This window comes from Oncorhynchus nerka, linkage group LG5 (assembly GCF_034236695.1).
Source record: "Oncorhynchus nerka isolate Pitt River linkage group LG5, Oner_Uvic_2.0, whole genome shotgun sequence".
Lineage (NCBI taxonomy): Eukaryota > Metazoa > Chordata > Actinopteri > Salmoniformes > Salmonidae > Oncorhynchus > Oncorhynchus nerka.
The window spans coordinates 22,410,873-22,438,372 of NC_088400.1; the positions used below are offsets into that span (position 1 = coordinate 22,410,873).

The 27,500-nt window shown below is 47.4% G+C and overlaps 1 protein-coding gene across 1 annotated transcript in view; it reads right to left on the reverse strand.

Annotated features, from left to right (window-relative positions):
* The window catches only part of gpc3 (glypican 3), a 566,197-nt gene that overhangs the window by 320,864 nt on the left and 217,833 nt on the right, over positions 1–27,500 (reverse strand). Inside the window, exons 3-4 of the mRNA XM_065018217.1 lie at positions 25,502–26,187; positions 522–664 (exon numbers count right to left, since the gene is read on the reverse strand). Coding sequence (XP_064874289.1) covers positions 522–664; positions 25,502–26,187 — 829 coding nt within the window. The remainder of the gene's footprint in view (positions 1–521; positions 665–25,501; positions 26,188–27,500) is intronic.

Below are 27,500 nucleotides of genomic sequence, written 5' to 3' on the forward strand. Positions count from 1 at the left end.
TCATCTGGACCATAGACCTTTCTCCAGCTCCTACCCATTCATCTGGACCATAGACCTTCCCCCAGCTCCTACCCATTCATCTGGACCATAGACCTTCCCCCAGCTCCTACCCATTCAGTGTTTGCAGATTTGACAGAAAGATAAGCGTAGTGACAAAAGGATAGCTAGATGCTCCACTAAGCTCATCTAGAAGGCTATAGGTGAAACCATACACCTGTCTGATTTCTTCAGGTCAAACACTGAAGTGGTACCATAGGGACTAAGGCTTGTTACTGGACTGGGCTGTAAGATGACGCTTGTCCTCATTAGTTAGCAGCATAACATGAACAACACGTCTTTTTCTTTTTCCTTCTCCTCTCTCTCTCTTCTCTCTCTTCTATCACATAGCTCTATTGATGGTTAAATATTCCTTAATCGTTACATGCTCTAACCTCCTATATTCCTCTTTCTTCTCTGCTCTACTTCACCACCCCTGTCTGTTCCCCCATCTTTCTATCCCTCTCTTCTCAACCCAGCATTACCTGCGGCGACCAGCCAAGGTCTCCTCGGGATCGTAAGGTAAAGGCTGTGGGTTGCGGGACGCCTGAGCAGCAGAGTTCTGGTCAGGAAAGGGCGCCACTGAGCGAGACACACGCTGGGGGGCGTGGCCACACGTACTGCTCACCTGGAGGGAGGGATGAAGGGAGAGTGTCAAGGACAGCGGGAGAGGTAACCATACTATACATAGTAAATCATATCATTATCTAGTAGTATCACCTCACATTGATACATCTTATCATTATCTAGTAGTATCAACTCGCATTGATACATCTTATCATTATCTAGTATTATGTTGTCTCTCATATTGTTACCCCCAGTTCAGCTCCTTTGTTGTTGTCTCTCATATTGTTACCCCCAGTTCAGCTCCTCTGTTGTTGTCTCTCATATTGTTACCCCCAGTTCAGCTCCTCTGTTGTTGTCTCTCATATTGTTACCCCCAGTTCAGCTCCTCTGTTGTCCCTCATATTGTTACCCCCAGTTCAGCTCCTCTGTTGTTGTCCCTCATATTGTTACCCCCAGTTCAGCTCCTCTGTTGTTGTCTCTCATATTGTTACCCGCAGTTCAGCTCCTCTGTTGTTGTCCCTCACATTGTTACCCCCAGTTCAGCTCCTCTGTTGTTGTCTCTCATATTGTTACCCCCAGTTCAGCTCCTCTGTTGTCCCTCATATTGTTACCCCCAGTTCAGCTCCTCTGTTGTTGTCCCTCATATTGTTACCCCCAGTTTAGCTCCTCTGTTGTTGTCTCTTATATTGTTACCCCCAGTTCAGCTCCTCTGTTGTTGTCCCTCATATTGTTACCCCCAGTTCAGCTCCTCTGTTGTTGTCCCTCATATTGTTACCTCCAGTTCAGCTCCTCTGTTGTCTCTCATATTGTTACCCCCAGTTCAGCTCCTCTGTTGTTGTCCCTCACATTGTTACCCCCAGTTCAGCTCCTCTGTTGTTGTCCCTCATATTGTTACCCCCAGTTCAGCTCCTCTGTTTTTGTCTCTCATATTGTTACCCCCAGTTCAGTTCCTCTGTTGTTGTCCCTCATATTGTTACCCCCAGTTCAGCTCCTCTGTTGTTGTCCCTCATATTGTTACCCCCAGTTCAGCTCCTCTGTTTTTGTCTCTCATATTGTTACCCCCAGTTCAGCTCCTCTGTTGTTGTCCCTCATATTGTTACCCCCAGTTCAGCTCCTCTGTTTTTGTCTCTCATATTGTTACCCCCAGTTCAGCTCCTCTGTTTTTGTCTCTCATATTGTTACCCCCCGTTCAGCTCCTCTGTTTTTGTCCCTCATATTGTTACCCCCAGTTCAGCTCCTCTGTTTTTGTCTCTCATATTGTTACCCCCAGTTCAGCTCCTCTGTTTTTGTCCCTCATATTGTTACCCCAGTTCAGCTCCTCTGTTTTTGTCTCTCATATTGTTACCCCCAGTTCAGCTCCTCTGTTGTTGTCCCTCATATTGTTACCCCCAGTTCAGCTCCTCTGTTTTTGTCTCTCATATTGTTACCCCAGTTCAGCTCCTCTGTTTTTGTCCCTCATATTGTTACCCCCAGTTCAGCTCCTCTGTTTTTGTCTCTCATATTGTTACCCCCAGTTCAGCTCCTCTGTTTTTGTCCCTCATATTGTTACCCCCAGTTCAGCTCCTCTGTTTTTGTCTCTCATATTGTTACCCCCAGTTCAGCTCCTCTGTTGTTGTCCCTCATATTGTTACCCCCAGTTCAGCTCCTCTGTTTTTGTCTCTCATATTGTTACCCCCAGTTCAGCTCCTCTATCCTCTGTTTTTGTCTCTCATATTGTTACCCCCAGTTCAGCTCCTCTGTTGTTGTCCCTCATATTGTTACCCCCAGTTCAGCTCCTCTGTTTTTGTCTCTCATATTGTTACCCCCAGTTCAGCTCCTCTGTTGTTGTCCCTCATATTGTTACCCCCAGTTCAGCTCCTCTGTTTTTGTCTCTCATATTGTTACCCCCAGTTCAGCTCCTCTGTTTTTGTCTCTCATATTGTTACCCCCAGTTCAGCTCCTCTGTTTTTGTCTCTCATATTGTTACCCCCAGTTCAGCTCCTCTGTTTTTGTCTCTCATATTGTTACCCCCAGTTCAGCTCCTCTGTTGTTGTCCCTCATGTTGTTACCCCCAGTTCAGCTCCTCTGTTTTTGTCTCTCATATTGTTACCCCCAGTTCAGCTCCTCTGTTGTTGTCCCTCATATTGTTACCCCCAGTTCAGCTCCTCTGTTTTTGTCTCTCATATTGTTACCCCCAGTTCAGCTCCTCTGTTGTTGTCCCTCATATTGTTACCCCCAGTTCAGCTCCTCTGTTGTCCCTCATATTGTTACCCCCAGTTCAGCTCCTCTGTTTTTGTCTCTCATATTGTTACCCCCAGTTCAGCTCCTCTGTTGTTGTCCCTCATATTGTTACCCCCAGTTCAGCTCCTCTGTTTTTGTCTCTCATATTGTTACCCCCAGTTCAGCTCCTCTGTTGTTGTCCCTCATATTGTTACCCCCAGTTCAGCTCCTCTATCCTCTGTTATTGTTTGTTTATTTTGGGGAGAAATAAGAGGGGATTTGCATAACAAACCAGTCACTGTTTCCTCTGCCTGTGCTGTTTCTGGTTTGTTTATTTTGTAATCACAACCCTCCACAAAGCGTCGGCATGAAACCGACGAGGACTCTCGTTCTCTAGCTTCTTCCCCGGGATAAACACAATTTTTTTCCAATGCAGGACGACACAAGAATAACTAAGAAACTTATTTCTCTGTGTCTGGGAGATAATGGAGTCATGCCATTCTTTTCAGGTGCAATAAAAATGCAAATGTCTGTTAATGTTTAGCTTGTGGTTTAATGATTTAGAGCTGGTTTAATTTCCCCGGGGGATACCGGCCAGGGCTAAATTCTGCCTTGTAATGTTAACAGCTAATTGTGACTAGCTCCCCTTAAGTGAATCCACTGGCTGTGTGTGTGTGTGTGTGTGTGTGTGTGTGTGTGTGTGTGTGTGTGTGTGTGTGTGTGTGTGTGTGTGTGTGTGTGTGTGTGTGTAGCCTGCCAATGATGCTGGTGCTGCATACTGATAGAGCCAGGAGCAGGGCTGGACGTCTTTATCAGGGAACCGGGAAGACACACACGCACACAGACGCATACATACAGACAAGCCAATAAGTTATTACACACTTACTTATACAAACACTCATGAAGTGGATTTTAATTCAACGTAATGTAGGAACACACTTACACGCGCACACACTGACACACTGATCAGCCGAAGGACATCATCATCAGCATGAATCAATACAGTCTCTCTACACAAGGACACAGACAGGCAGGCAGGCAGGTGGACAGGCAGTCAGGCAGATTGACATGCGGCAGGCAGACAGACAGTCAGACAAACAGAGAGACAAAAAGACAGGCAGGCAGGTAGGTAGTCAGACAAACAGACAGATTGGCAGGCAAGCAGACAGTCAACCAAACAGACTGACGGGCAGGTACCCCCACTGGAGGCACACCCCTCAGTGTGCTGACTGGGTACCCCATCCTAACATGTCTGCTATCAGGCTCCTATCTCCTGGTTTGTGTCCAAATGGATAATATTAAGTACCTTCATTCTATTTACAACAGGAGTATAGCCTACCTGGCTGCCATGAAAATGAACCACAGGAAAAGTGTCCTCTTTTCTCTATTTAAGTATTTAAGGTGACATAGATTCCCGCTGCCCCTGTTTCGAGACAGGTGCATGATAATGGTCCATTCTAAAACAAAACAAATTTCACACATTATATAGTGTTTGTGAAGACAAGATTAAATCAAGAAGAGTGTGATGGGTGACAATATTAGCCTATCATATTTTTTTTAAATTAAGCGCAATAATCCGCTTTACAACTGGGTGTATTGCCTAACTGGCATACATACACAGCGTATGAGTTTCAAATTTGGAGAAGATCATTTTCACCATAAAATGCACCTTTATAATAAAAGCATTACATGAACAATCTCATTTGCAGTCACTTTTGAGAATGGTGTTCTCCTGCTAATGGTACATTCACACTTATGCTATGTGCATATTGCTGCACTTATAATGTGAAGAAATAGCCTCATAGTTTATCAAAATTTTAAGCTAAACGTTCTCGTCTGTTGAGTCTGGCTCATTGCTTGAAACAGGTTTTTTGCTGTTAGTGGGGGAATTAATTTGGGATGTATCGCATCCCACAACTGTCCTAGACTAACCTAATAAAATAGGTTAACCTTTACTATGTGGAATAGTAGATTGACATGGGCTAGTGCTTTTGAAGTTCGTTAGGCCTACTCATCTTGTTGGCTGCCAAAAAGTACATGTGGACAGTTCCTCAAATATCTTCAATATTCACCCTCGGAATTGGAAAAGGACAAGCGCAGTTGCGTCACCGATGTGTCTGTCTTCACTTGTAGCCTGTGAGAAAGACCCGATCACGTGAAAGAGAGCCATGTGAGTGAAAGAGAGCTATGTGAGTGAGAGGTGCTTCGGCATACAGCCAAGAGAAGGGAATTTTAAATATTATATTCAGTTCAAGGGCACAATGGCCACTGGCCGCAAAAGGCATGGATTTATTTTGGGGGCAATATGGCCACACAAATCAAATCAAATTGTATTTGTCACATGCACTGAATACAACAGACCTTACAGTGAAATGCTTACTTACAAGCCCTTAAGCAACAATGCAGTTTTAAGGAAAAAAAGTGTTAAGTAAAAAATGTATTAATAAAAAATAAGAATAAAAATAACAAATAATTAAAGAGCAGCAGTAAAATAACAGTAGCGAAGCTATATACAGGTGGTACTGGTACAGAGTCAATGTGCGGGGCCACAGGTTAGTCGAGGTAATTGAGGTAATATGTACATGTAGGCAGAGTTAAAGTGACTATGCATTGATAATAAACAGAGTAGCATCAGCGTAAAATAAGGGGTGGGGGGGACAATGCAAATAGTCTGGGTAGCCATTTGATTAGCTGTTCAGGAGTCTTATGGCTTGTCGGTAGAAGCTGTTAAGATGCCTTTTAGACCTAGACTTGGCGCTCCGGGACAGATTGCCGTGAGGTAGCAGAGAGAACAGTCTATGACTAGGGTGGCTGGAGTCTTTGACAATATTTAGGCCTTCCTCTGGCACCGCCTGGTATAGAGGTCCAGGGTGGCAGGAAGCTTGGCTCCATTGATGTACTGGGTTGTACGCACTACCCTCTGTAGTGCCATACCAGGCAGTGTGCAACCCGTCAGGATGCTCTTGATGGTGCAGCTGAATAACTTTTTGAGGATCTGAGGACCCGTGCCAAATCTTTTCAGTCTCCTGAGGAATAGGCTTTGTCGTGCCCTCTTCACGACTGTCTTGGTGTGATTGGACCATGATAGTTTGTTAGTGATGTGGACACCAAGGAACTTGAAGCTCTCAAAGTGCTCCACTACAGCCCCGTCGATGAGAATGGGGGCGTGCTCGGTCTTCCTTTTCCTGTAGTCCACAATCACCTCCTTTGTCTTGATCACATTGAGGGAGAGGTTGTTATCCTGGCACCACATTGCCAGGTCTCTGACCTCCTCCCTATAGGCTGTCTCGTTGTTGTTGGTGATCAGGCCTACCACTGTTGTGTCGCCAGCAAACTTAATGATCGTGTTGGAGTAGAGCCTGGCCGTGCAGTCATGAGTGAACAGGGAGTACAGGAGGGGACTGAGCACGCACCCCTGAGGGGCCTCTGAGTTGAGGATCAGCGTGGCAGATGTGTTGTTGCCTACCCTTACCACCTGGGGGCAGCCCTTCAGGAAGTCCAGGATCCACTTGCAGAGGGAAGAGTTTAGTCCCAGGGTCCTTAGCTTACGCTCCAATCACACTGACAGCGTCACTGCATTTTGGTACACCAGATTTACATTCATTTCCAATGAAACACTGCGTTTGCCTTTCAGCATAGCGTTGCAGAGGCAGTTGCAGTGTGTTCGGTGTAGTGCATATGTTGGATTTATCAAACGTATGTGTCAAACTGTACGTGTAGACGGCTTGACATAAATGGTAGCAGAAGGTGAATGTTGAACTTTTGTTGCATACTATCCATACTATTTTGCGCAATGACGCATTAGTGATGAGCTTTGTGGGCACTATGGTGTTAAACGCTGAGCTGTAGACAATGAATAGCATTCTCAGGTAGATGTTCCTTTTGTCCATGTGGGAAAGGGCAGTGTGGATTGCAATAGAGATTGCATCATCTGTGGATCTGTGGGTGTGGTATGCAAATTGGAGTGGGTCTAGGGTTTCTGGGATAATGGTGTTGATGTGAGCCTTTCAAAGCCCTTCATGGCTACAGATGTGAGTGCTAAGGGTCGGTAGTCATTTAGGAAGGTTACCCTAGTGTTCTTGGGCACAGAGACTATGGTGGTCTGCTTGAAACATGTTGGTATTATTGACTCAGTTGAAAATGACAGTGAAGACACTTGCCAGTTGGTCAGCACATGCTCGGAGTACACATCCTGGTAATCCGTCTGGCCCTGCGGCCTTGTTGACCTGTTTAAAGGTCTTACTCACATCGACTATGGAGAGAGTGATCACACAGTCATCCGGAAAAGCTGATGCTCTCATGCATGCTTCAGTGTTGCTAGCCTTGAAGAGAGCATAGAAGTAATTTAGCTTGTCTGGTAGGGGCAGCTAGCAGCTGTGCTTCCCTTTGTAGTCTGTAATAGTTTGCAAGCCCTGCCACATCCGACGAGCGTCGGAGCCGGAGTAGTACGATTAGATCTTAGTCCTGTATTGACGCTTTGCCTGTTTGATCGTTCGTTGGAGGGTTATAAGCGTCCAGGTTAGAGTCCCGCTCCTTGAAAGAGGCAGCTCTACCCTTTAGCTCAGTGCTGATGTTGCCTGTAATCCATGGCTTCTGGTTGTGGTATGTACGTATGGTTACTGTGGGGATGACGTCATCGATGCACTTATTGATGAAGCCAGTGTCTAATGTGGTGTATTCCTCAATGCCATCGTAAGAATCCTGTCAGGACCCGGTTACGAACCCGGGTCTCCGGAGTGAGAAACAGTCACTTAACCAACTGAGCCACGAATAGTTGGCAGAACCCAGAAGATGAGGCAGACACAGCAGTACTTGAGACGATGTATTTAATGAAGTAAAAAATGAAGTTCTTCAGGAAAACATGTAACTCCACAACCTCAAAAGGAATTCCACAAGAACAAAGGTAATCCTCCAAGACAAAAAGGTAAATCCACAAGGTGGAAGGTATAGCACAAAAAGCCTCAAAAAATACTCAAGAACAAACAAACAAGAACAAAAAACAGAATTCCACAAGAGAGTCCACCGGGATCAACAAGAGTTCACAGAGTACTAGGGCTGGGTGCTAACATACAAACACAGAGCAAAGGACTGAGGAAAACAAAGGGTTTAAATACAATCAGGGGAAACGAGGCACAGGTGCAAATAATAATGGGGATCAAGGGAAAACAAAAGGTCAAAAGGCACAATGGGGGCATCTAGTGACCAGAAACCGGAACAACCCTGGCCAAATCCTGACAGAATCCCCCCCCCCCCTAGGAACGGCTCCTGACGTTCCTACCAGCTCTCTCAGGGTGGAGAGCCCTGAACTGACGAATGAGGTCAGGGTCCAGTATGTCTTTGGCAGGAACCCAGGAGCGCTCCTCGGGACCGTAGCCTTCCCAGTCCACCAGATACTGCCAGGACCGCTGCACCCGGCGGGAATCCAGTATCCGATGGACGGTATAAGCCGGCTGGCCTCCAATGACACGAGGCGGAGGGGGAGGTCTGTCTGCCGGGACAAGGGGAGAAAAAACAACAGGTTTTAATAAGGAAATGTGAAATGTGGGATTAATCTTAAGGGATCTGGGTAAGTGTAGGCGATAAGAAACTGGGTTAACTCTCCTGGCAACCTTAAAGGGACCGATGTATTTTTGGGACAGCTTGCGAGACTCCACCCGTAGTGGTAAGTCTCTTGTGGAGAGCCAGACTCTCTGGCCGGGCGCAGGGTAGGCCCGGGACGGCGACGTCTGTTGGCTTGTTGTTGGTACCTCTGTGAGGAACGCATAAGATTAAGACGGGTCTTCCTCGACATAAGCCGACAGCGTCTGACGAACTTCAAGGCTGAAGGCACTCTGACTTCTGCCTCCTGGTCCGGGAACAATGGAGGGGCATAGCCAAACTGACACTCGTGCGGGGACATACCAGTGGAGGAGGAGCGCAAGGTGTTGTGCGCGTATTCGGCCCAAACAATGAAGGACGACCATGTGGACGGGTTGTTACGAGTCATACATCGGAGGGTGGCTTCCAGCTCTTGATTCATCCTCTCTGTTTGGCCGTTGGACTCCGGATGGTACCCTGAAGATAGACTGGCAGAAGCACCCATGAGTTGGCAGAAGGCCTTCCAAAACCTTGAGGCGAACTGGGGACCTCTGTCAGAAACCATATCTTGAGGAATGCCGAAGACTCGGAACACATGATTAATTACCAACTCAGCCGTCTCCTTGGCAGAAGGTAACTTAGTCAGGGACGAACCTGGCCGCCTTTGAAAACCTGTCGATTATGACTAGGATAGTAGTATTGCCATGGGATGGAGGAAGGCCAGTAATAAAGTCCAACGAGATATGGGACCAGGGTCTGTGGGGAATAGGTAAAGGGTGAAGGAGTCCTTGAGGGCGGAGGTGAGAAGATTTGCCCTGGCAGCACACGGGGCAGGCATTGACGAAAGAGGCAACGTCTTCTCTTATGGTAGGCCACCAGAACTTACGCTGGATGAACTCCAAGGTGCGACCTACGCCCGGGTGACAGGTGAGGCGAGAGGAGTGCCCCCACAGAAGGACCTGAGTCCTCACTGCCTTGGGGACAAACAACCGATTGGCAGGACCCCCTTTCGGGTCCGGTTCGATAGCTTGAGCTCGTCTCACGGTATCCTCAACTTGCCACGAAATCGGAGCCACGATCTTAGCAGCAGGAAGGACAGGCATGTCCGTGTCATCTCGAATGGCAGGAGCGTAGACTCGGGACAGGGCATCCGGTTTGAGATTCTTCGACCCGGGCCGATAGGTGAGGATAAACTGGAATCGATTGAAGAAAAGAGACCATCTAGCTTGTCTAGAGTTCAACCGCTTCGCCTGCTGGATATACTCCAGATTTTTGTGGTCCGTAAGCACTTGAAACGGGTGAGAAGCCCCCTCGAGCCAGTGTCTCCATTCCTTCAATGCCATCTTAACCGCTAGGAGTTCACGATCCCCACATCGTAGTTCCTCTCAGCCGGGGTAAGCCGGTGTGAGAAGAAAGCGCACGGATGAAGCTTCTTGTCTTCACCCTCTGAGACAGGACAGCTCCAACACCAACCTCTGAGGCGTCTACCTCCACCACAAACGGTTCATCCGTAGTCGGTAGTATCAGGATGGGAGCAGAGAGGACGCGCTGCTTGAGTCCTTGGAAGGCCGTCTCAGCTTCTCTTCCCCACAAAAACCTTGCATTGCCACCCTTGGTTAAAGCTGAGAGAGGGGCTGCCACCAAGCTGAAGTTCTTGATGAACTTGCGGTAAAAGTTTGTGAAGCCCAGGAAACGCTGAACTTCCTTAACGGATTTGGGGTGGGCCAATCCGCTACCGCCCCTACCTTCCTGGGGTCCATTTGGACTCGACCGGGTTCCACTACAAATCCCAGGAATTGTACTCGGGATGAATGGAATTCACATTTTTCCGGCTTAACGTACAGATGGCTGTCTAGGAGGCGTTTGAGTACTTGTCTGACATGCTTTGTGTGTTCTTGAAGAGAGCTCGAAAAGATGAGGATGTCATCCAAGTAAACAAACACAAATATGTTAAGCATATCCCTAAGCACATCGTTTATGAGCGCTTGGAACACCGCTGGGGCGTTGGTCAGGCCGAAGGGCATCACCAAGTATTCATAGTGACCAGTAGGCGTGTTGAACGCGGTCTTCCACTCGTCACCAGGTCTGATCCGCACAAGATGGTATGCGTTCCGCAGGTCAAGCTTAGTGAAAACAACTGCTTCCTGGAGCAGCTCGAAGGCTGTGGCCATAAGGGGTAGCGGGTAACGGTTACGGACGGTTATGGCATTGAGTCCCCGGTAGTCGATGCAAGGACGTAATCCACCGTCTTTCTTGGCCACAAGAAAAACCCTGCTCCCGCCGGGAGGTGGATGGACGGATGAGGCCTGCTTCCAGAGCGTCCTTGATGTAGGTATCCATAGCAGCTCGTTCGGGTGGAGATAGGGAAAGATCCGACCCCTGGGGGCAAGTGCCCGGAAACAGTTCGATGGGGCAATCATAAGGTCTATGGGGTGGTAGCATGGTGGCCCTCTGTTTGCTAAATACCAGTTTGAGGTCATGGTAACACTCGGGAACTCGGGTCAGGTCGATGGATTCTAAAGACTCGGGAGTAGAACTCGGGGAATTCGGGAAAATACATGTAGCTTGGCACGTAGGACCCCACTGCTTGATAGTGCCCACAGACCAGTCGATGTGAGGGTTATGGCTGTGAAGCCAGGGGTATCCAAGGATGAGAGGGAACTCGGAACAGGAGATCAAATGAAAGTTCATCAATTCCTTGTGTTGTGAAACTGAAAGTCGCAAGGAGGTAGTGACATGAGTGACAAGACCAGATCCCAAAGGGCTTCCATCCAATGTAGTAACCCTCATGGGGTCACTTAGAGGTTCAGAGGGAACGCCATTCTCCTTCGCCCAGACACCATCCATGAAGTTACCTGCGGCTCCAGAGTCTACCAAGGCTTGAAGGTGAAGCTTGTGGTTGTCCCAGGAAAGGGTGACTGGAATGAGCAGACGGGAGTTGGACGGATGGGAGGAGGTTATGTTTCCCGTTACAGTTCCCCCGGTCTGTACGGGACAGAGCGTTTCCTGGAGCCCGGGACACGTGGAACGGAAATGGCCCGGTTTGCCGCAATATAGACAGCGTCGCTCCTCATCCGGCGGTCTCTCTCAGCCTGGGAGATGCGTCCAATCTGCATGGGTTCGGTGGAGCCAGCGAGGATAAAGGTGGGGACTCGGAGCTGGGACTGATAGGGGCTAGAGGTCTATGGTTGAGTTCTCTCTCTCTCAGACGCTGGTCAATGCGTGAGGCCAACTTGATCAGGGACTCGAGATTGTCCGGTGGTTCCCGAGTGGCCAGTTCATCTTGGATAGTGTCGGAAAGGCCTTTCAGAAAGCACACAGTGAGCGCCTCGTTGTTCCAGCCACTCGCTGCTGCCACCGTGCGGAACTGGATGGCATAGTCCGTCACGCTGCGCCGACCTTGGTGGAGAGTCAGGAGCTGTTTGGCTGAGTCAGGACCAATGCTTGGGCCTTGAAACACTCGTTTGAATTCCTCAGCAAAGGCAGAGTAGCTGGCACAGCAGGAACTATGGGCATCCCACACAGCAGTAGCCCAGGCCAGGGCTTTTTCCGACAGCAGGGTGATGATATATGCGATCTTAGACCGGTCGGTGGGGAACGACGAGGGTTGCAGCTCGAAGGAGAGAGAACATTGGGTGAGAAACCCTTTACAAGCACTTGGATCACCTGAGAACCGTTGGGGAGGTGGAAGACGAGGTTCAGCCAGAGGGTTAACTGCCATGGGTACGTGAATCTGAGGTACTGGGACGGGAACTGTTGCCGAGGTAAGTCGATCAGATATCTGCTTTATGGAAGTCAGCATCTCCGACAGAAGATGAGAATGTCTAGCCATTAAGGCCTCTTGCTGAACCAGGGCAGCTTCGTGGCGTTGGACAGTCTCCTGGTGGTGGAACAGCCTGGCAACAAGGTCCTGGGAACTGGCTGCCTCTGGGTTCATTTTTTGGCTCTGTGTTTCTGTCAGGACCCGGTTACGAACCCGGGTCTCCGGAGTGAGAAACAGTCACTTAACCAACTGAGCCACGAATAGTTGGCAGAACCCAGAAGATGAGGCAGACACAGCAGTACTTGAGACGATGTATTTAATGAAGTAAAAATGAAGTTCTTCAGGAAAACATGTAACTCCACAACCTCAAAAGGAATTCCACAAGAACAAAGGTAATCCTCCAAGACAAAAAGGTAAATCCACAAGGTGGAAGGTATAGCACAAAAAGCCTCAAAAAATACTCAAGAACAAACAAACAAGAACAAAAAACAGAATTCCACAAGAGAGTCCACCGGGATCAACAAGAGTTCACAGAGTACTAGGGCTGGGTGCTAACATACAAACACAGAGCAAAGGACTGAGGAAAACAAAGGGTTTAAATACAATCAGGGGAAACGAGGCACAGGTGCAAATAATAATGGGGATCAAGGGAAAACAAAAGGTCAAAAGGCACAATGGGGGCATCTAGTGACCAAAAACCGGAACAACCCTGGCCAAATCCTGACAAATCCCAGAACATATTCTAGTCTGTGCTTTCAAAACAGTCCTGTAGCTTAGCATCTGCATCATTGGACCACTTCTTTATTGACCGAGTCACTTGTGCTTCCTGCTTTAATTTTTGTTTGTAAGCAGGAATCAGGAGGATACAATTATGGTCAGATTTGCCAAATGGAGGGTGAGGGAGAGCTTTGTATGCGTCCCTGTGATTGACGGACCAAGGCGCAGCGTGTGTTGGGTTCTACATCTTTATTACCTTGGAACTTGAACAAAAACAATAAACATATGACGAAAGTGAAGAACAGAGCACACATCAGCACTCAACAAAACAATATCCCACAAAGCAGGTAGGAGAAAGGGCTTCCTAAATATGATCCCCAATTAGAGGCAACGATTACCAGCTGCCTCTAATTGGGAACCATACAACCCAGCCACATAGAAAGTCAATGGCTAGAACACCCCCCCTAGTCACGCTCTGACCTAAACACCATAGAGAACCGAGGGCTCTCTATGGTCAGGGTGTGACACCGGGAGATGCTAAATATGTTTATGTTAATTAACGGTCAATTCCGTGAGACCGGCAGATATTTGCTTGACAATCACCGGCTGACAGAATTTCATGACTGCCACAGCCCTAACACACACACACACACACACACACACACACACACACACACACACACACACACACACACACACAGCCAGCCAGCCAGCCAGCCAGCCAGCCTGCATACACACTCCCTGGCCAGACACTCATCCTCCCCATCTCCATCAGTGTAATTATGCATGTCAAATGGTGACCTATTTCCTTTATAGTGCACTACTTTTGACCGGAGCCCTATGGACCCTGGTCAGAAGTAGTGCACTGAATAGGAATAATGTGTCATTTGGAACACAATTTCTCCTCCAGCTTTACACACTCGTCACAGGCCATGATTAATGTGATTGGAGCTTGACTTCACTCTTTGTTCGTGTGTTCCACAATCCCCACAGTTGTGGCACAGGATAGAGACTGATACAGCACCCCCCCCCTCCTCCTCCTCCCCCATCTCCTCTCCTCCACCTCCCCTACCAATTGTTTCAGTATCTTCAAGGAAGGGGCTCATTAGCGTGGGTATTAATATCACTCATGGCTGGACCAGCACAGCCAACAGGAGAGGTGGGGAAGAGATAAGGGCTGTCTTAGAGTGAGAAAAAGCCCTGAAATATCCCATTTTATCTGCACCCAACAGCCAGCATCCTCAACTAGGGAGGGAGCACTGCCTGTATACACACACACACACCTACATGCACACCTGTTAAACATTATACACATGGTAATTTACATAAACACATGGACACCTACACAAAACTCACATACCCCTGAGAACTTAATCCCCCCGAACTACGTGCCATTGTTCTTCTAATGCCAATACAAGTTTCTGACACATGACAAACAAACATGTTTTACGGTCCTGGTCTAAAGTAGTATGCTATATCAGGAATAGAGTGCCATTTGGGACGCAACCCAGATAATTGTGTCATATTAAGGGGACAGGCCCGGTTCCATTGCTCTTTCCCTCTGGAATGTTACATAGAGATTTGTCAGTTCCCTCATACTTCTGTCTCACCACTAAAACCTATTTCCCATCTTCCTTTACAGGAGAGGGGTCACAGGGTGATGGATGCTTCCCCACTCTCCTCTCCTCCTCCATCCCCTAGGGCTCTCACTTCAAACTCTCTCTACTTCTCTCGACTTCTCTCTCTCTCTCTCTCTCCCTCTCTTTGTCGCCGTTTCTCACTCACTTCTGCTCAGTAACTGGTAAAAATAGAGCTTCATAAATCATGCATCTTCTCTCACAGCAGTGTGTGTGTGTGAGAGAGAGAGAGGCAGGCAGGGAGAGAGAGAGAAAGAGAGAGGAATGGAGAGATGAAATATAGACAGAAGAGGGGAAGCAGATGATATCAAACTGCGAGAGAGGGACAAAGTGGCAATGTGGTGACTAGTGAATGGGTTCAGACCCCAGGCTCTTGGCTGCCCTCTCTCTTTCTCTCCCCTTTGTTCTCTCATTCCCCCTACTCTCTCTCTCACTCTCCTTCTCCCTCTCTCTCTCACCCTATCTCTCTCTCTCACACTCTCTCACCCTCTCTCTCTGCCCGTCTCTCTGTCTCTCTCCCTGCCCATCTCTCTCTCCCTCGGTCTCTCCCTCACGGTCTCTTTCTTGATCACTCTTTCCCTCTCAATCTTTCCCTCTCTGATCTATGGGTGCAGGGCCTGGTTCATAGCAGGGTTATGTTGAGGGGTAGAGATGACTGTTATCACTGTGGAGAGTGGGAGCCCTGGACAATTTGTGATCACTTATAGCAGACAGAGATCATGTTTCAAGATAGATGGTCTGCATCCCAAATTACACCCTTTTCCCTATATAGTGTACTAGGGTTGGGCCGTATCCAAATTGTCATACTCTCATGCCGCCATACCGTTTCTGTATCACAAGGAGCACTATTTCTTAATAAACATCTTTGGGAAAGGGGGCAGTATTGAGTAGCTTGGATGAATAAGGTGCCCAGAGTAAACTGCCTGGTACTCAGGCCCAAAAGCTAGAATTAGCATATAATTAGTGGATTTGGATAGAAGACACTCTGAAGTTTCTAAAATGGATGTATGTGAGTATAACATATCTCATATGGCAGGCAAAAAAAATCCAACCAGGAAGTGGGAAATCTGAGGTTTGTAGTTTTTCAAGTCTTTGCCTATCTAATATACAGTGTCTATGGGGCCATATTGCACTTTCTAAGGCTTCCACTGGATGCCAACAGTCTTTAGAATCTTGTTTCAGGCTTCTACTGTGAAGGGGGAGAGAATAAGAGCTGTTTGACTAAGAGTTCTGGCAGAATGCCATGAGCTCAGTCAGGCATGCGGCCGTGAGAGCGAGCTCTGTTCCTTTTCATTTCTGAAGACAAAGGAATTGTCCGGTTGAAACATTATTGAAGATTTATGATAAAAACATCATAAAGATTGATTCTATACATCGTTTGACATGTTTCTACGAACTGTAATATAACTTTTTTGACTTTTCGTCTGAACTATTTGCTCGCATTTGGGATTACCGGGCTAAACGTGCAAACAAAAAGGAGGTATTTGGACAGAAATGATGGACTTTATCAAACAAAACAAACATTTATTGTGGAACTGGGATTCCTGGGAGTGCATTCCGATGAAAATCATCAAAGGAAAGTGAATATTTATAACGCTGTTTCTGAGTTTTGTGACACCTCTCCTTCTTTGGAAAATGGCTGTATGTTTTTCTGTGACTTGGCGCTGACCAAACATAATCACAAGGTGTGCTTTCTCTGTAAAGCCTTTTTGAAATCTGACACAGCGGTTGCATTAAGGAGAAGTTTATCTTTAATTGTGTGTTTAACACTTGTATCTTTTATCAATGTTTATGATGAGTATTTCTGTAATTTGATGTGGCTCTGCACTTTCACCGGATGTTTGTTTGAGACAATGCATTTCTGAACATAACACACCAATTTCAAATGAGGTTTTTGGACATAAAGATGAACTTTATCGAACAAAACACACATTTATTGTCTAACATGGAGTCCTGGAAGTGCCATCCGGTGAAGATCATCAAAGGTTAGATTAATGTTAATGCTATTTCTGAGTTTTGTGACACCTCTCCTTCTTTGGAAAATGGATGTATGTTTTTCTGTGACTTGGTGCTGACCTAACATAATCACAAGGTGTGCTTTCGCCGTAAAGCCTTTTTGAAATCAAACACTTTGGCTTGATTAACGAGAAGTTTATCTTTAAAATGGTATATAATACTTGTATGTTTGAGGAATTTTAATGAGATTTCTGTTGTTTTGAATTTGGCGCCCTGCAATTTCACTGGCTGTTGGACGCTAGCGTCCCACATATCCCAGAGCAGTTAATAAAAAATAAATATATAATAATAAAACAAAATAAATTGAGGCACAAAACAATTTAAGGGTCTATTGGAGTACCAAACTTGTACGCATGTGCAGAGCATTGCTCTAGAATATTGGACTGTTGGCATTCATACTTTTAGAATTCTCAGTGCAGCTAAAGCAAATATCTCCAACTGTCAACACATTCAAGCCTATAGTGTACTAGGGGTCCATATGGGCCCATAGGGCTCTGGTCAAAGTAGTTTACTATAGGGAAAAGGATGCCATTTGGGAAACATTTGGGAAACAGACATGGGCTGGAGTCAGGAGAGCTCCTTATATTACACTTCCAGGGCTCTTCTGGTTGGACAGGGCCTGGCTCTTAAACTGGACAAGCATGTCAGTGAGGAAAACGTGTACAAACAAGTCCCACTATAACGATCGTCGTGGGTTGAAGAAGGTGAGGACTAAGGTGCAGCGTGGTATGTGTCCATTTTTATTTCATGAACACAGAAATAACAAAAATAACAAAGAGAACGACCGAAACTGTTCTGGCTGGTGCAGACACACAACAGAAAACAATCACCCACAACTCAAAATAGGAAAACAGGCTACCTAAGTATGGGTCTCAATCAGAGACAACGATTGCCAGCTGCCTCTGAGAAAACAATTAAACATTTCACCTGTACTAGGAACGTTTGTTTTTTAGGTTGCAGGGAGGTTCTGAGAACGTTTTTGTCACGATCGTCGTCAGGGTGGAAATGGTGAGTGTACATTTATTTTTATTTATAAATGTCGCCAACAAAACAAAGAATAAGGAAACGACCGTGAAGCTTACTTCGGCTATACAGGCCACTAACAAAGACAACTACCCACAACTAAGGTGGCAAAACAGGCTGCCTAAGTATGATTCCCAATCAGAGACAACAATAGTCAGCTGCCTCTGATTGGGAACCACACTCTGCCAAACACACAGAAATACAAAACATAGAATTAAAGAAACTAGAATGCCCACCCTAGTCACACCCTGGCCTAACCAAAATAGAGAATAAAAGCCTCTCTATGACCAGGGCGTGACAGTACCCCCCCCCCCCAAAGGTGACTCTATAGGGGAGGGTCTGGGTGGGCATCTACTTCGGTGGCAGCTCCGGTGTGGGACACAGACCCCGCTCCACCTTTGGCTCCCCCCACTTTGGTGGCGCTTCTGGACTGGGGACCCTCGTTGCAGGCTTCGGACTGGAGACCGTCGCTGCAGGCTCCGTGCCATGGATCATCACTGGAGGATTCTTGCCATGGATCATCACTGGAGGCTTCGTGCCATGGATCATCACTGGAGGCTTCGTGCCATGGATCATCACTGGAGGCTTCGTGCCATGGATCATCACTGGAGGCTTCTTGCCATGGATCATCACTGGAGGCTCCGTGCCATGGATCATCACTGGAGGCTTCGTGCCATGGATCATCACTGGAGGCTTCGTTCCATGGATCATCACTGGAGGCTTCGTGCCATGGATCATCACTGGAGGCTTATAGGCAGCCTGGTGCGTGGAGCTGCCACAGGGCTTACCAGGCTGGGGAGACATACAGGAGGCCTGGTTTTGGGAGCAGGCACAGGACTCACCAGGCTGGGGAGACATACAGGAGGCCTGGTTCTTGGAGCAGGCACCGGATACACTGGGCCATGGAGGCACACTGGAGGTCTCGAATGTAAAGCCTGCACAACCCATCCTGGCTGGATGGTTACCTTTGCACGGTAAAGGTGGGGCGCTGGCACGGGACGCACTGGGCTGTGCAGACGCACCGGAGACACAGTGCGCAGAGCCGGCGCAGGATAGCTGGAATGTAGCGCACCGGCCTGTGAATGCGCACTGGAGACACCGTGCGCTCCACTGCATAACACGGTGCCTGACCAGTACCGCGCTCCCTACGGTAAGCACGAGGAGTTGGCTCAGGTCTCCAACCAGACTCAGCCAATCTCCTCGTGTGCCACACACTCGGCCAAACACACAGAAATACAAAACATATAATTAAAGAAACTAGAAAGCCCACCCGAGTCACACCCTGGCCTAGCCAAAATAGAGAATAAAAGCCTCTCTATGGCCAGGGCGTGACAGTTTTATTCTGGTTCCTTGACAGTTTTACTGGAAGGTTTCATTAATGATCTGAGAACAGAATTTGAGAACATGACTTGAAATAGAACTATGAAGAAACATTCATGCTGAAATACTGAAATTCCCACAGACAAATGTTGTTTCATAACATTCTCTGAACTATTTGAGAACATTCCCAATGTCAAACGAGTTGGAGAACATTCCTAGAACATTATCTTTATTAAATCTTTATGTAGCCATGTTTGAACTTTTTGTAGAAATCTTTGAACTTTTACAAAAAGTTATCTTAAAGGAATGAAACACAAGGAAAATCATGTTTATTTGTTAAGTTCCTTAAATGTGCGCTGAGATTGTTCCAAAGCCAAGAAACTATCCTGCACCATTCCCAGAAAGTTGTGGGAAGATTGTATGCAAAATAGGACAGCCACGCTCTCACCAAGCTCTAAGAAACATTTATAGTTCTCAGAACGTTATGTGCCAGCTAGTTGGTGTACAGAACCAGACACACAGTAGTTGTGATTTTACTATGCATTATGTTAGTAAGGTTTCAGCCCCCATTCTCATTGATGGGGCTGTAGCGGCACAGGTTAAGAGCTTCAAGCTTCTTGGTGTCCACATCAACAACAAACTAGAATGGTCCAAACACACCAAGACAGTTGTGAAGAGGGTACGGCAAAGCCTATTCCCCCCCAAGGAGACTGAAAAGATCCTCAAATGTCCTCAGATCCTCAAATGTTCTACACTGGTTGCATCACTGCCTGGTATGGCAATTGCTCGGCATCTGACCGCAAGGCACTTCAGAGGGTATTGCGTACGGCCCAGTACATCACTGGGGCTAAGCTGCCTGCCATCCAGGACCACTACACCAGGCGGTGTCAGAGGAAGGCCCTAAGAATTGTCAAAGACCCCAGCTACCTCAGTCATACACTGTTCTCTCTGCTACCGCATGGCAAGCGGTACTGGAGAACCAAGTCTAGACCAAAAGGATTCTCAACAGCTTTTACCCTCCAAGCTATTAGACTCTTGAACAGGTAATCAAATGGCTACCTGGACTATTTGCATTGTGTCCCGCCACTCCCCCGCCCCAAACCCCTCTCTCTGTTTATCATCTATGCATAGTCACTTTAACTATACTTCCACTCACATACTACCTCAATTAGCCCGACTAACGAGTGCCCCCGCACATTGGCTACCCGGACTATTTGCATTGTGTGTCCCCCACCTGCTAATCCCCTATTTTACACTGCTGCTACTCTCTGTTTATCATCTATGCATAGTCACTTTAACTATACTTTCACTCACATGCTACCTCAATTAGCCCGACTAACCGATGCCCCCGCACATTGACTCTGTACCGGTACCACCTGTATACAGCCTCGCAACTGTTATTTTCACTGTCATTTTACTGTTTTCTCTTTATTTTGTATTTCTTTACTTATCTATTGTTTACCTAATACCTATTTTGCACTGTTGGTTAGGACTTGTAAGTAAGCATTTCACTGTAAGGTCTACACCTGATGTATTCGGCGCACTTGACAAATAACATTTGATTTGATTTGATTTAATACAGTAGGTCCCATGTGCACCTGTCTATTGCTAGAGTATACCACACCAGCACGTACAGTTGAAGTCAGAAGTTTCCATACACCTTAGCCAAATACATTTCAACTCAGTTATTCACAATTCCTGACATTTAATCCTGGTAAAAAACCCTGTTTTAGATCAATTAGGATTACCACTTTATTTTAAGAATGTGAAATGTCAGAATAATAGTTGAGATAATTATTTATTTCAGCATTTCTTTCTTTCATCACATTCCCAGTGGGTCAGAAGTTTGCATACACTCAATTAGTATTTGGTAGCATTGCCTTTAAATGGTTTAACTTGGGTCAAACCTCCGGGTAGCCTTCCACAAGCTTCCCACAATAAGTTGGGTGAATTTTGGCCCATTCCTCCTAACAGAGCTGGTGTAACTGAGTTAGGTTTGTAGGCCTCCTTGCTCGCACACGCCTTTTCAGTTCTGCCCACACATTTTCTATAGGATTGAGGTCAGGGCTTTGTGATGGCCACTCCAATACCTTGACTTTGTTGTCCTTAAGCCATTTTGCCACAACTTGGAAGTATGCTTGGAAGTATGCTTGGGGTCATTGTCCATTTGGAAGACCCATTTGCAACCAAGCTTTAACTTCCTGACTGATGTCTTTAGATGTTGCTTCAATATATTCACATAATTTTCCTCCCTCATGATGCCATCTATTTTGTGAAGTGCACCAGACCCTCCCGCAGCAAAGCACCCCCACAACAAAGCACCCCTGTGCTTCACGGTTGGGATGATGTTCTTCAGCTTGCAAGTCTCCATCTTTTTCCTCCAAACATAATGATGGTCATTATGGCCAAGCAGTTCTATTTTTGTTTCATCAAACCAGAGGACATTTCTCCAAAAAGTACAATCTTTGTCCCCATGTGCAATTGCAATCCGTAGTCTGGCTTTTAAATGGTGGTTTTGGATCAGTGGCTTCTTCCTTGCTGAAGCGGCCTTTCAGGTTATTTCGATATAAGGACTCGTTTTACTGTGCATATAGATACTTTTGTACCTGTTTCCTCCAGCATCTTCATATGGTCCTTTGCTGTTGTTCTGGGATTGATTTGCACTTTTCACACCAAAGTACGTTCATCTCTAGGACACAGAACGCGTCTCCTTTCTGAGCGTTATGACGCCTGCGTGGTCCCATGGTGTTTATACTTACGTACTATTGTTTGTACAGATGAACGTGGTACCTTCAGGTATTTCGAAATTGCTCCAAAGGATGAACCAGACTTGTGGAGGTTGTCACGCCCTGACCTGAGAGAGCCTTTTTATGTCACTATTTTGGTTTGGTCAGGGTGTGATTTGGGTGGGTCATTCGATGTTCTGTTTTCCATGTTTTGTTATGTCTTGTTTTGTTGGCAACATTTTAACTTTGTTAGAGGCATCATAGCCCTGTTAAGCTTCACAGTCGTTTTGTATTGTTTATTGTTTTTGTTGGCGACATTCTAATAAAAAGGAATAGGTACGCTCACAACGCTGCACCTTGGTCCACTTCTTACAACGCACGTGACAAAGGTCTACAATTTGTTTCTGAGGTCTTGGCTGATTTCTTTTGATTTTCCCATGATGTCAAGCAAAGAGGCACTGAGTTTGAAGGTAGGCCTTGAAATACATCCACAGGTACACCTCCAATTGACTAAAATGGTGTCAATTACCCTATCAGAAGCTTCTAAAGCTATGACATAATTTTCTAGAATTTTCCAAGCTGTTTAAAGGCACAGTCAACTTAGTGTATGTAAACTTCTGACCCACTGGAAATGAGATACAGTGAATTTTAAGTGAAATAATCTGTCTGTAAACAATTGTTGGAAAAATTACTTGTGTCATGCACAAAGTAGATGTCGTAACAGACTTGCCAAAACTATAGTTTGTTAACAAGAAATTTGTGGAGTGGTTGAAAAATGAGTTTTAATGACTCCAACCTAAGTGTATGTAAACTTTCGACTTCAACTCTATGTACCAGTGCTATACAGTGGTTTCCAGTGATGTCATAGTGACCAGTCCACTGCATGAAGATGTGGAAACACACAACACACAAACGTGTACACACACACACAATAACAGGAGGAGGTAAAGGAGGGGACAGTGAAAGTCAAAGTCACATTGACACTAGCGCATTTCAAGACAAATAGGTTTTTGTCTAATTTCAGTTTATCGCTCACGCTTTGACAGGCTTGAATTAGGGGAGATGGTGAATCTGTCTGTCCCCTCAATGACAACACAGAGGAGGGAGCTGTCCTGGGGAACACTAAACAGGTGCATGCACACACACACACACACACACACAAACACATGCACACACACACATGCGCACATGAACACATGCTCACAAACATACACACACACTGCACAGTCCATTGGGACTAGAATTAGTCATATTGCAGTGTAACCACATAACAGGTCACTTCCATTCATGGATGACATTCTGCCTTCCTCAGGCACACCCACACACGGTGGAAAACCTTTTCCAGACTCAGAATGTAGTCCTGAAGTCACAGCACTGGTATCCCTCAATGCACACACACACACACACACATCCTGAGGTCAACCCTGGGAGGCTCGGTCAGAGAAAAGAACCCTGGTCGCTCAGTGCTGGGAGGATGGATCTGAGAAAAGAGCCCGGGTCGCTCAGTGCTGGGAGCCTGGGCATGAGGGAGAAACCCTGGTTGCTCAGCGCTGGGAGCCTGGGCATGAGGGAGAAACCCTGGTTGCTCAGCGCTGGGAGCCTGGGCATGAGGGAGAACCCTGGTTGCTCAGCGCTGGGAGCCTGGGCATGAGGGAGAAACCCTGGTTGCTCAGCGCTGGGAGGCTGGGCGTGAGAGAGGAACCCTGGTCGCTCAACGCTGGGAGGCTGGCCATGAAAGACGAACCCTGGTCGCTCAGCGCTGGGAGGTTGGAAGTGGGAGAGGAACCCTGGGCGCTCACCGCTGGAAGGCTGGGTCTGAGAAAAGAACCCTGGTCGCTCAGCGCTGGGAAGCTGGGTCTGAGAAAAGAACCCTGGTCGCACAGTGCTGGGAAGCTGGGTCTGAGAAAAGAACCCTGGTCGCACAGTGCTGGGAAGCTGGGTCTGAGAAAAGAACCCTGGTCGCACAGCGCTGGGAAGCTGGATCTGAGAAAAGAACCCTGGTCGCTCAGCGCTGGGAAGCTGGGTCTGAGAAAAGAACCCTGGTCGCTCAGCGCTGGGAAGCTGGGTCTGAGAAAAGAACCCTGGTCGCTCAGCGCTGGGAAGCTGGGTCTGAGAAAAGAACCCTGGTCGCTCAGCGCTGGGATGCTGGGTCTGAGAGTGAAATGTTGTCACATATACCAGAGACAAAAAACAGCAACTTCTCCAGAAAAGACCTCCATATTTCATGAGCACTTCTCCTTCACTTTAGAATTACACACGGAAACCATTCTGGACACATTTATCGCAGCTTAAACCCCACATAGAGGGTCAGTACTCCCGCTGAGCAGGAGGGGAGGATTTGCTTCATAGCATGGCACTGGGTTTTTCCTGACTGCCTGCTAGAAAAGGGCATGGCTTGGAAAGGCAGGCACTTAACTAGACTGGTACAGTGTGGTTTTATTCATTGTTCAAGTTTACGATATCTCTCACAACGATGTGTATACCATCTGCTAACTCCCCTTGACTTGTCACTTGTTTCCACTTTGGCTTTCCCGGCGACCCCTTTCCCAACTGCTTAACTAAACCCTTCCAGTCGCCCTGTTTGTCATGGCCTAGACCCCTCCAGTCTCCCTGTTTGTCAAGGCCTTGACCTCTCCAGTCTCCCTGTTTGTCAAGGCCTAGACCCCTCCAGTCTCCCTGTTTGTCAAGGCCTTGACCCCTCCAGTCTCCCTGTTTGTCATGGCCTTGACCCCTCCAGTCTCCCTGTTTGTCATGGCCTTGACCCCTCCAGTCGCCCTGTTTGTCATGGCCTTGACCCCTCCAGTCCCCCTGTTTGTCATGGCCTTGACCCCTCCAGTCCCCCTGTTTGTCATGGCCTTGACCCCTCCAGTCTCCCTGTTTGTCATGGCCTTGACCCCTCCGGTCTCCCTGTTTGTCATGGCCTTGACCCCTCCAGTCGCCCTGTTTGTCAAAGCCTTGACCCCTCCAGTCGCCCTGTTTGTCATGGCCTTGACCCCTCCAGTCCCCCTGTTTGTCATGGCCTTGACCCCTCCAGTCTCCCTGTTTGTCATGGCCTTGACCCCTCCAGTCTCCCTGTTTGTCATGGCCTTGACCCCTCCAGTCTCCCTGTTTGTCATGGCCTTGACCCCTCCAGTCTCCCTGTTTGTCATGGCCTTGACCCCTCCAGTCTCCCTGTTTGACCCCTGTGGGTTTGTATCTGAGTGACTTGATAGTATGTTGATATGGCCGTTAGTGTATATGTGAGGGCCTCAGCATGTTGATATGGCTGTTAGTATGCCTGTGAGGGACTCAGCATGTTGATATGGCCGTTAGTGTATATGTGAGGGCCTCAGCATGTTGATATGGCCGTTAGTATGCCTGTGAGGGACTCAGCATGTTGATATGGCTGTTAGTATATCTGTAAAGGACTCAGCATGTTTATATGGCTGTTAGTATATCTGTAAAGGACTCAGCATGTTGATATGGCTGTTAGTATATCTGTAAAGGACTCAGCATGTTGATATAGCTGTTAGTATATCTGTGAAGGACTCAGCATGTTGATATGGCTGTTAGTATGCCTGTGAGGGACTCAGCATGTTGATATGGCTGTTAGTATATATGTGAAGGACTCAGCATGTTGATATGGCTGTTAGTATATCTGTAAAGGACTCAGCATGTTGATATGGCTGTTAGTATATATGTGAAGGACTCAGCATGTTGATATGGCTGTTAGTATGTCTGTGAATGACTCAGCATGTTGATATGGCTGTTAGTATGTCTGTGAATTACTCAGCATGTTGATATGGCTGTTAGTATATATGTGATGGACTCAGCATGTTGATATGGCTGTTAGTATGTCTGTGATGGACTCAGCATGTTGATATGGATGTTAGGTGCCAGCTCTGTGTGTGCGTGCGAGCGTATGCTTGCCTGTTACTCACCAGTGTGTGTAGGCGGGGGCGTGCTTTGACAGCGTGTCTGAGGGCCAGTCTGACCAGCACATGTAACCCCATCATCACAGCCTCCATGTCCTGCTCCCCCCTCATGGCCCCTGCCAGTTTCCCTAGCCCCTCCACATACCCTCTCCAGTGGGGCTGTACCTCCGCAGCACCTCCCAGGCACCCTGACATTACAGCCTGGCAAAACCCTTTACAGACCGGGGCCCCCAGCAGGCCCTGGCAGTGTGGGCAATACCACAGCCTCAGCAGGGCGCGCCCACAGTCCCTACCTGGGCGCAGGTGGTCAGTGGTGTTGACCACCTCAATGCCCAGGTTCAGCGCCTGCAGGAAGACACGCGTGGCCAGGAGGGAGCGTGACAAACGAGTCATAATGAGTTTAGGGTAGGGGCCGAATGCTATGGAGTCCTTCCACGACCCCCGCAGGCATTCCTCAGATATGGGTGCTGTGCCACCCCCCAGCAGGTGTCGGTAGGTCAGGGGGAAGAGGCGGGTGAAGAAGGCCTGGACCATGTGTTCCACGCTGGAGTCTGAGCCCAGGATGTAGAGAGACACGTCCAGGAAGAGCTGACCCACCGCCCCCTGGGCCCCGCCCCCCAGCCCTGGGAACTCCGCTTTCAGCACCAGCAGGGTGGAGTTACGGCCGTGACGCAACACCAACTCAAATGCCTCTGATGGATAGAGGGGAGGGGGGTGAGAGAGAAGGAGAGAGAGGAAGGGAGAGAGAATGTTAGAAAATTGTGCAGCTTTAAAACTAATTTCTAGTAAACACATCAATAAAAACAAACCAGACAACATTCACAATCACTCTAAAACACTATCTCTTTCACAAACACATCCAGAGGAAAGTTTTCCCCACACACTCAAACACATACGCACACGCACACACATACTTACACACACACACACACACACACACACACACACACACACACACACACACACACACACACACACACACACACACACACACAGACACACAGACACACAGACACACACACACACAGACACACACACGCAGACACACATACACGCAGACACACACACGCAGACACACATACACGCAGACACACACACACACAGACAGACACAGACACAGACATACACAGACACACACACACACAGACATACACAGACACACACACACAGACACACACACACACAGACACACACACCTTTAGTTTATCATCTGCTGGAGACAGAGGCTTGTACACTAAGCAATGCAAAGCCTTCACATCAGATGAAAACCACGATTTGGGGTTTGACCTTTCTGACACTACAAAAGAGCACATTTCAAGAGTCTTAGCCACTTAAAAGCATCCCATTAATCCTGATTTGAGCTGCCAACCTAGACCCAGCGGACTATATTGCCTTGTAGATGTCTGGAAGAGAAAGGCAGAAAGCAGGCAGGAGGAAGGGAGGGGCGAGGTCGACGTGAGGCAGAGAAATAATCAGAGGTGTTTCAAGGCACTAAGTGAAGTCTTATCAACATTGTGGCAAAGAGGCACACTCTCCATCTCCCACGCCCCCCGCCCAGAGGAAGACGGCAGGGAAAGACAACAACAAAGGAGAATGGAGAGAGGTTTTAGGGTTCTATTACTGCTCTAGGCAGGGGATCTGGCTGGGAGTCACTTCCTGCATCCTAAATGGCAGCCCTTTATAGTGCACTACTTTTGACCAGGTCTCATAGGACTCTGGTCAAAACTAGTGACCTATATAAGGAACAGGGTGCTATTTGTGATTCAACCACTGAGCTGGAACATTTGGGCAGGTGATAAGCCTGGGGTAATGGATAATAGGTTTTGGGCAGGTGATAAGCCCAGGGTAATGGCTAACAGGTTTTGGGCAGGTGATAAGCCTGGGGTAATGGAGAACAGGTTTTGGGCAGGTGATAAGCCCAGGGTAATGGATAACAGGTTTTGGGCAGGTGATAAGCCCGGGGTAATGGAGAACAGGTTTTGGACAGGTGATAAGCCCAGGGTAA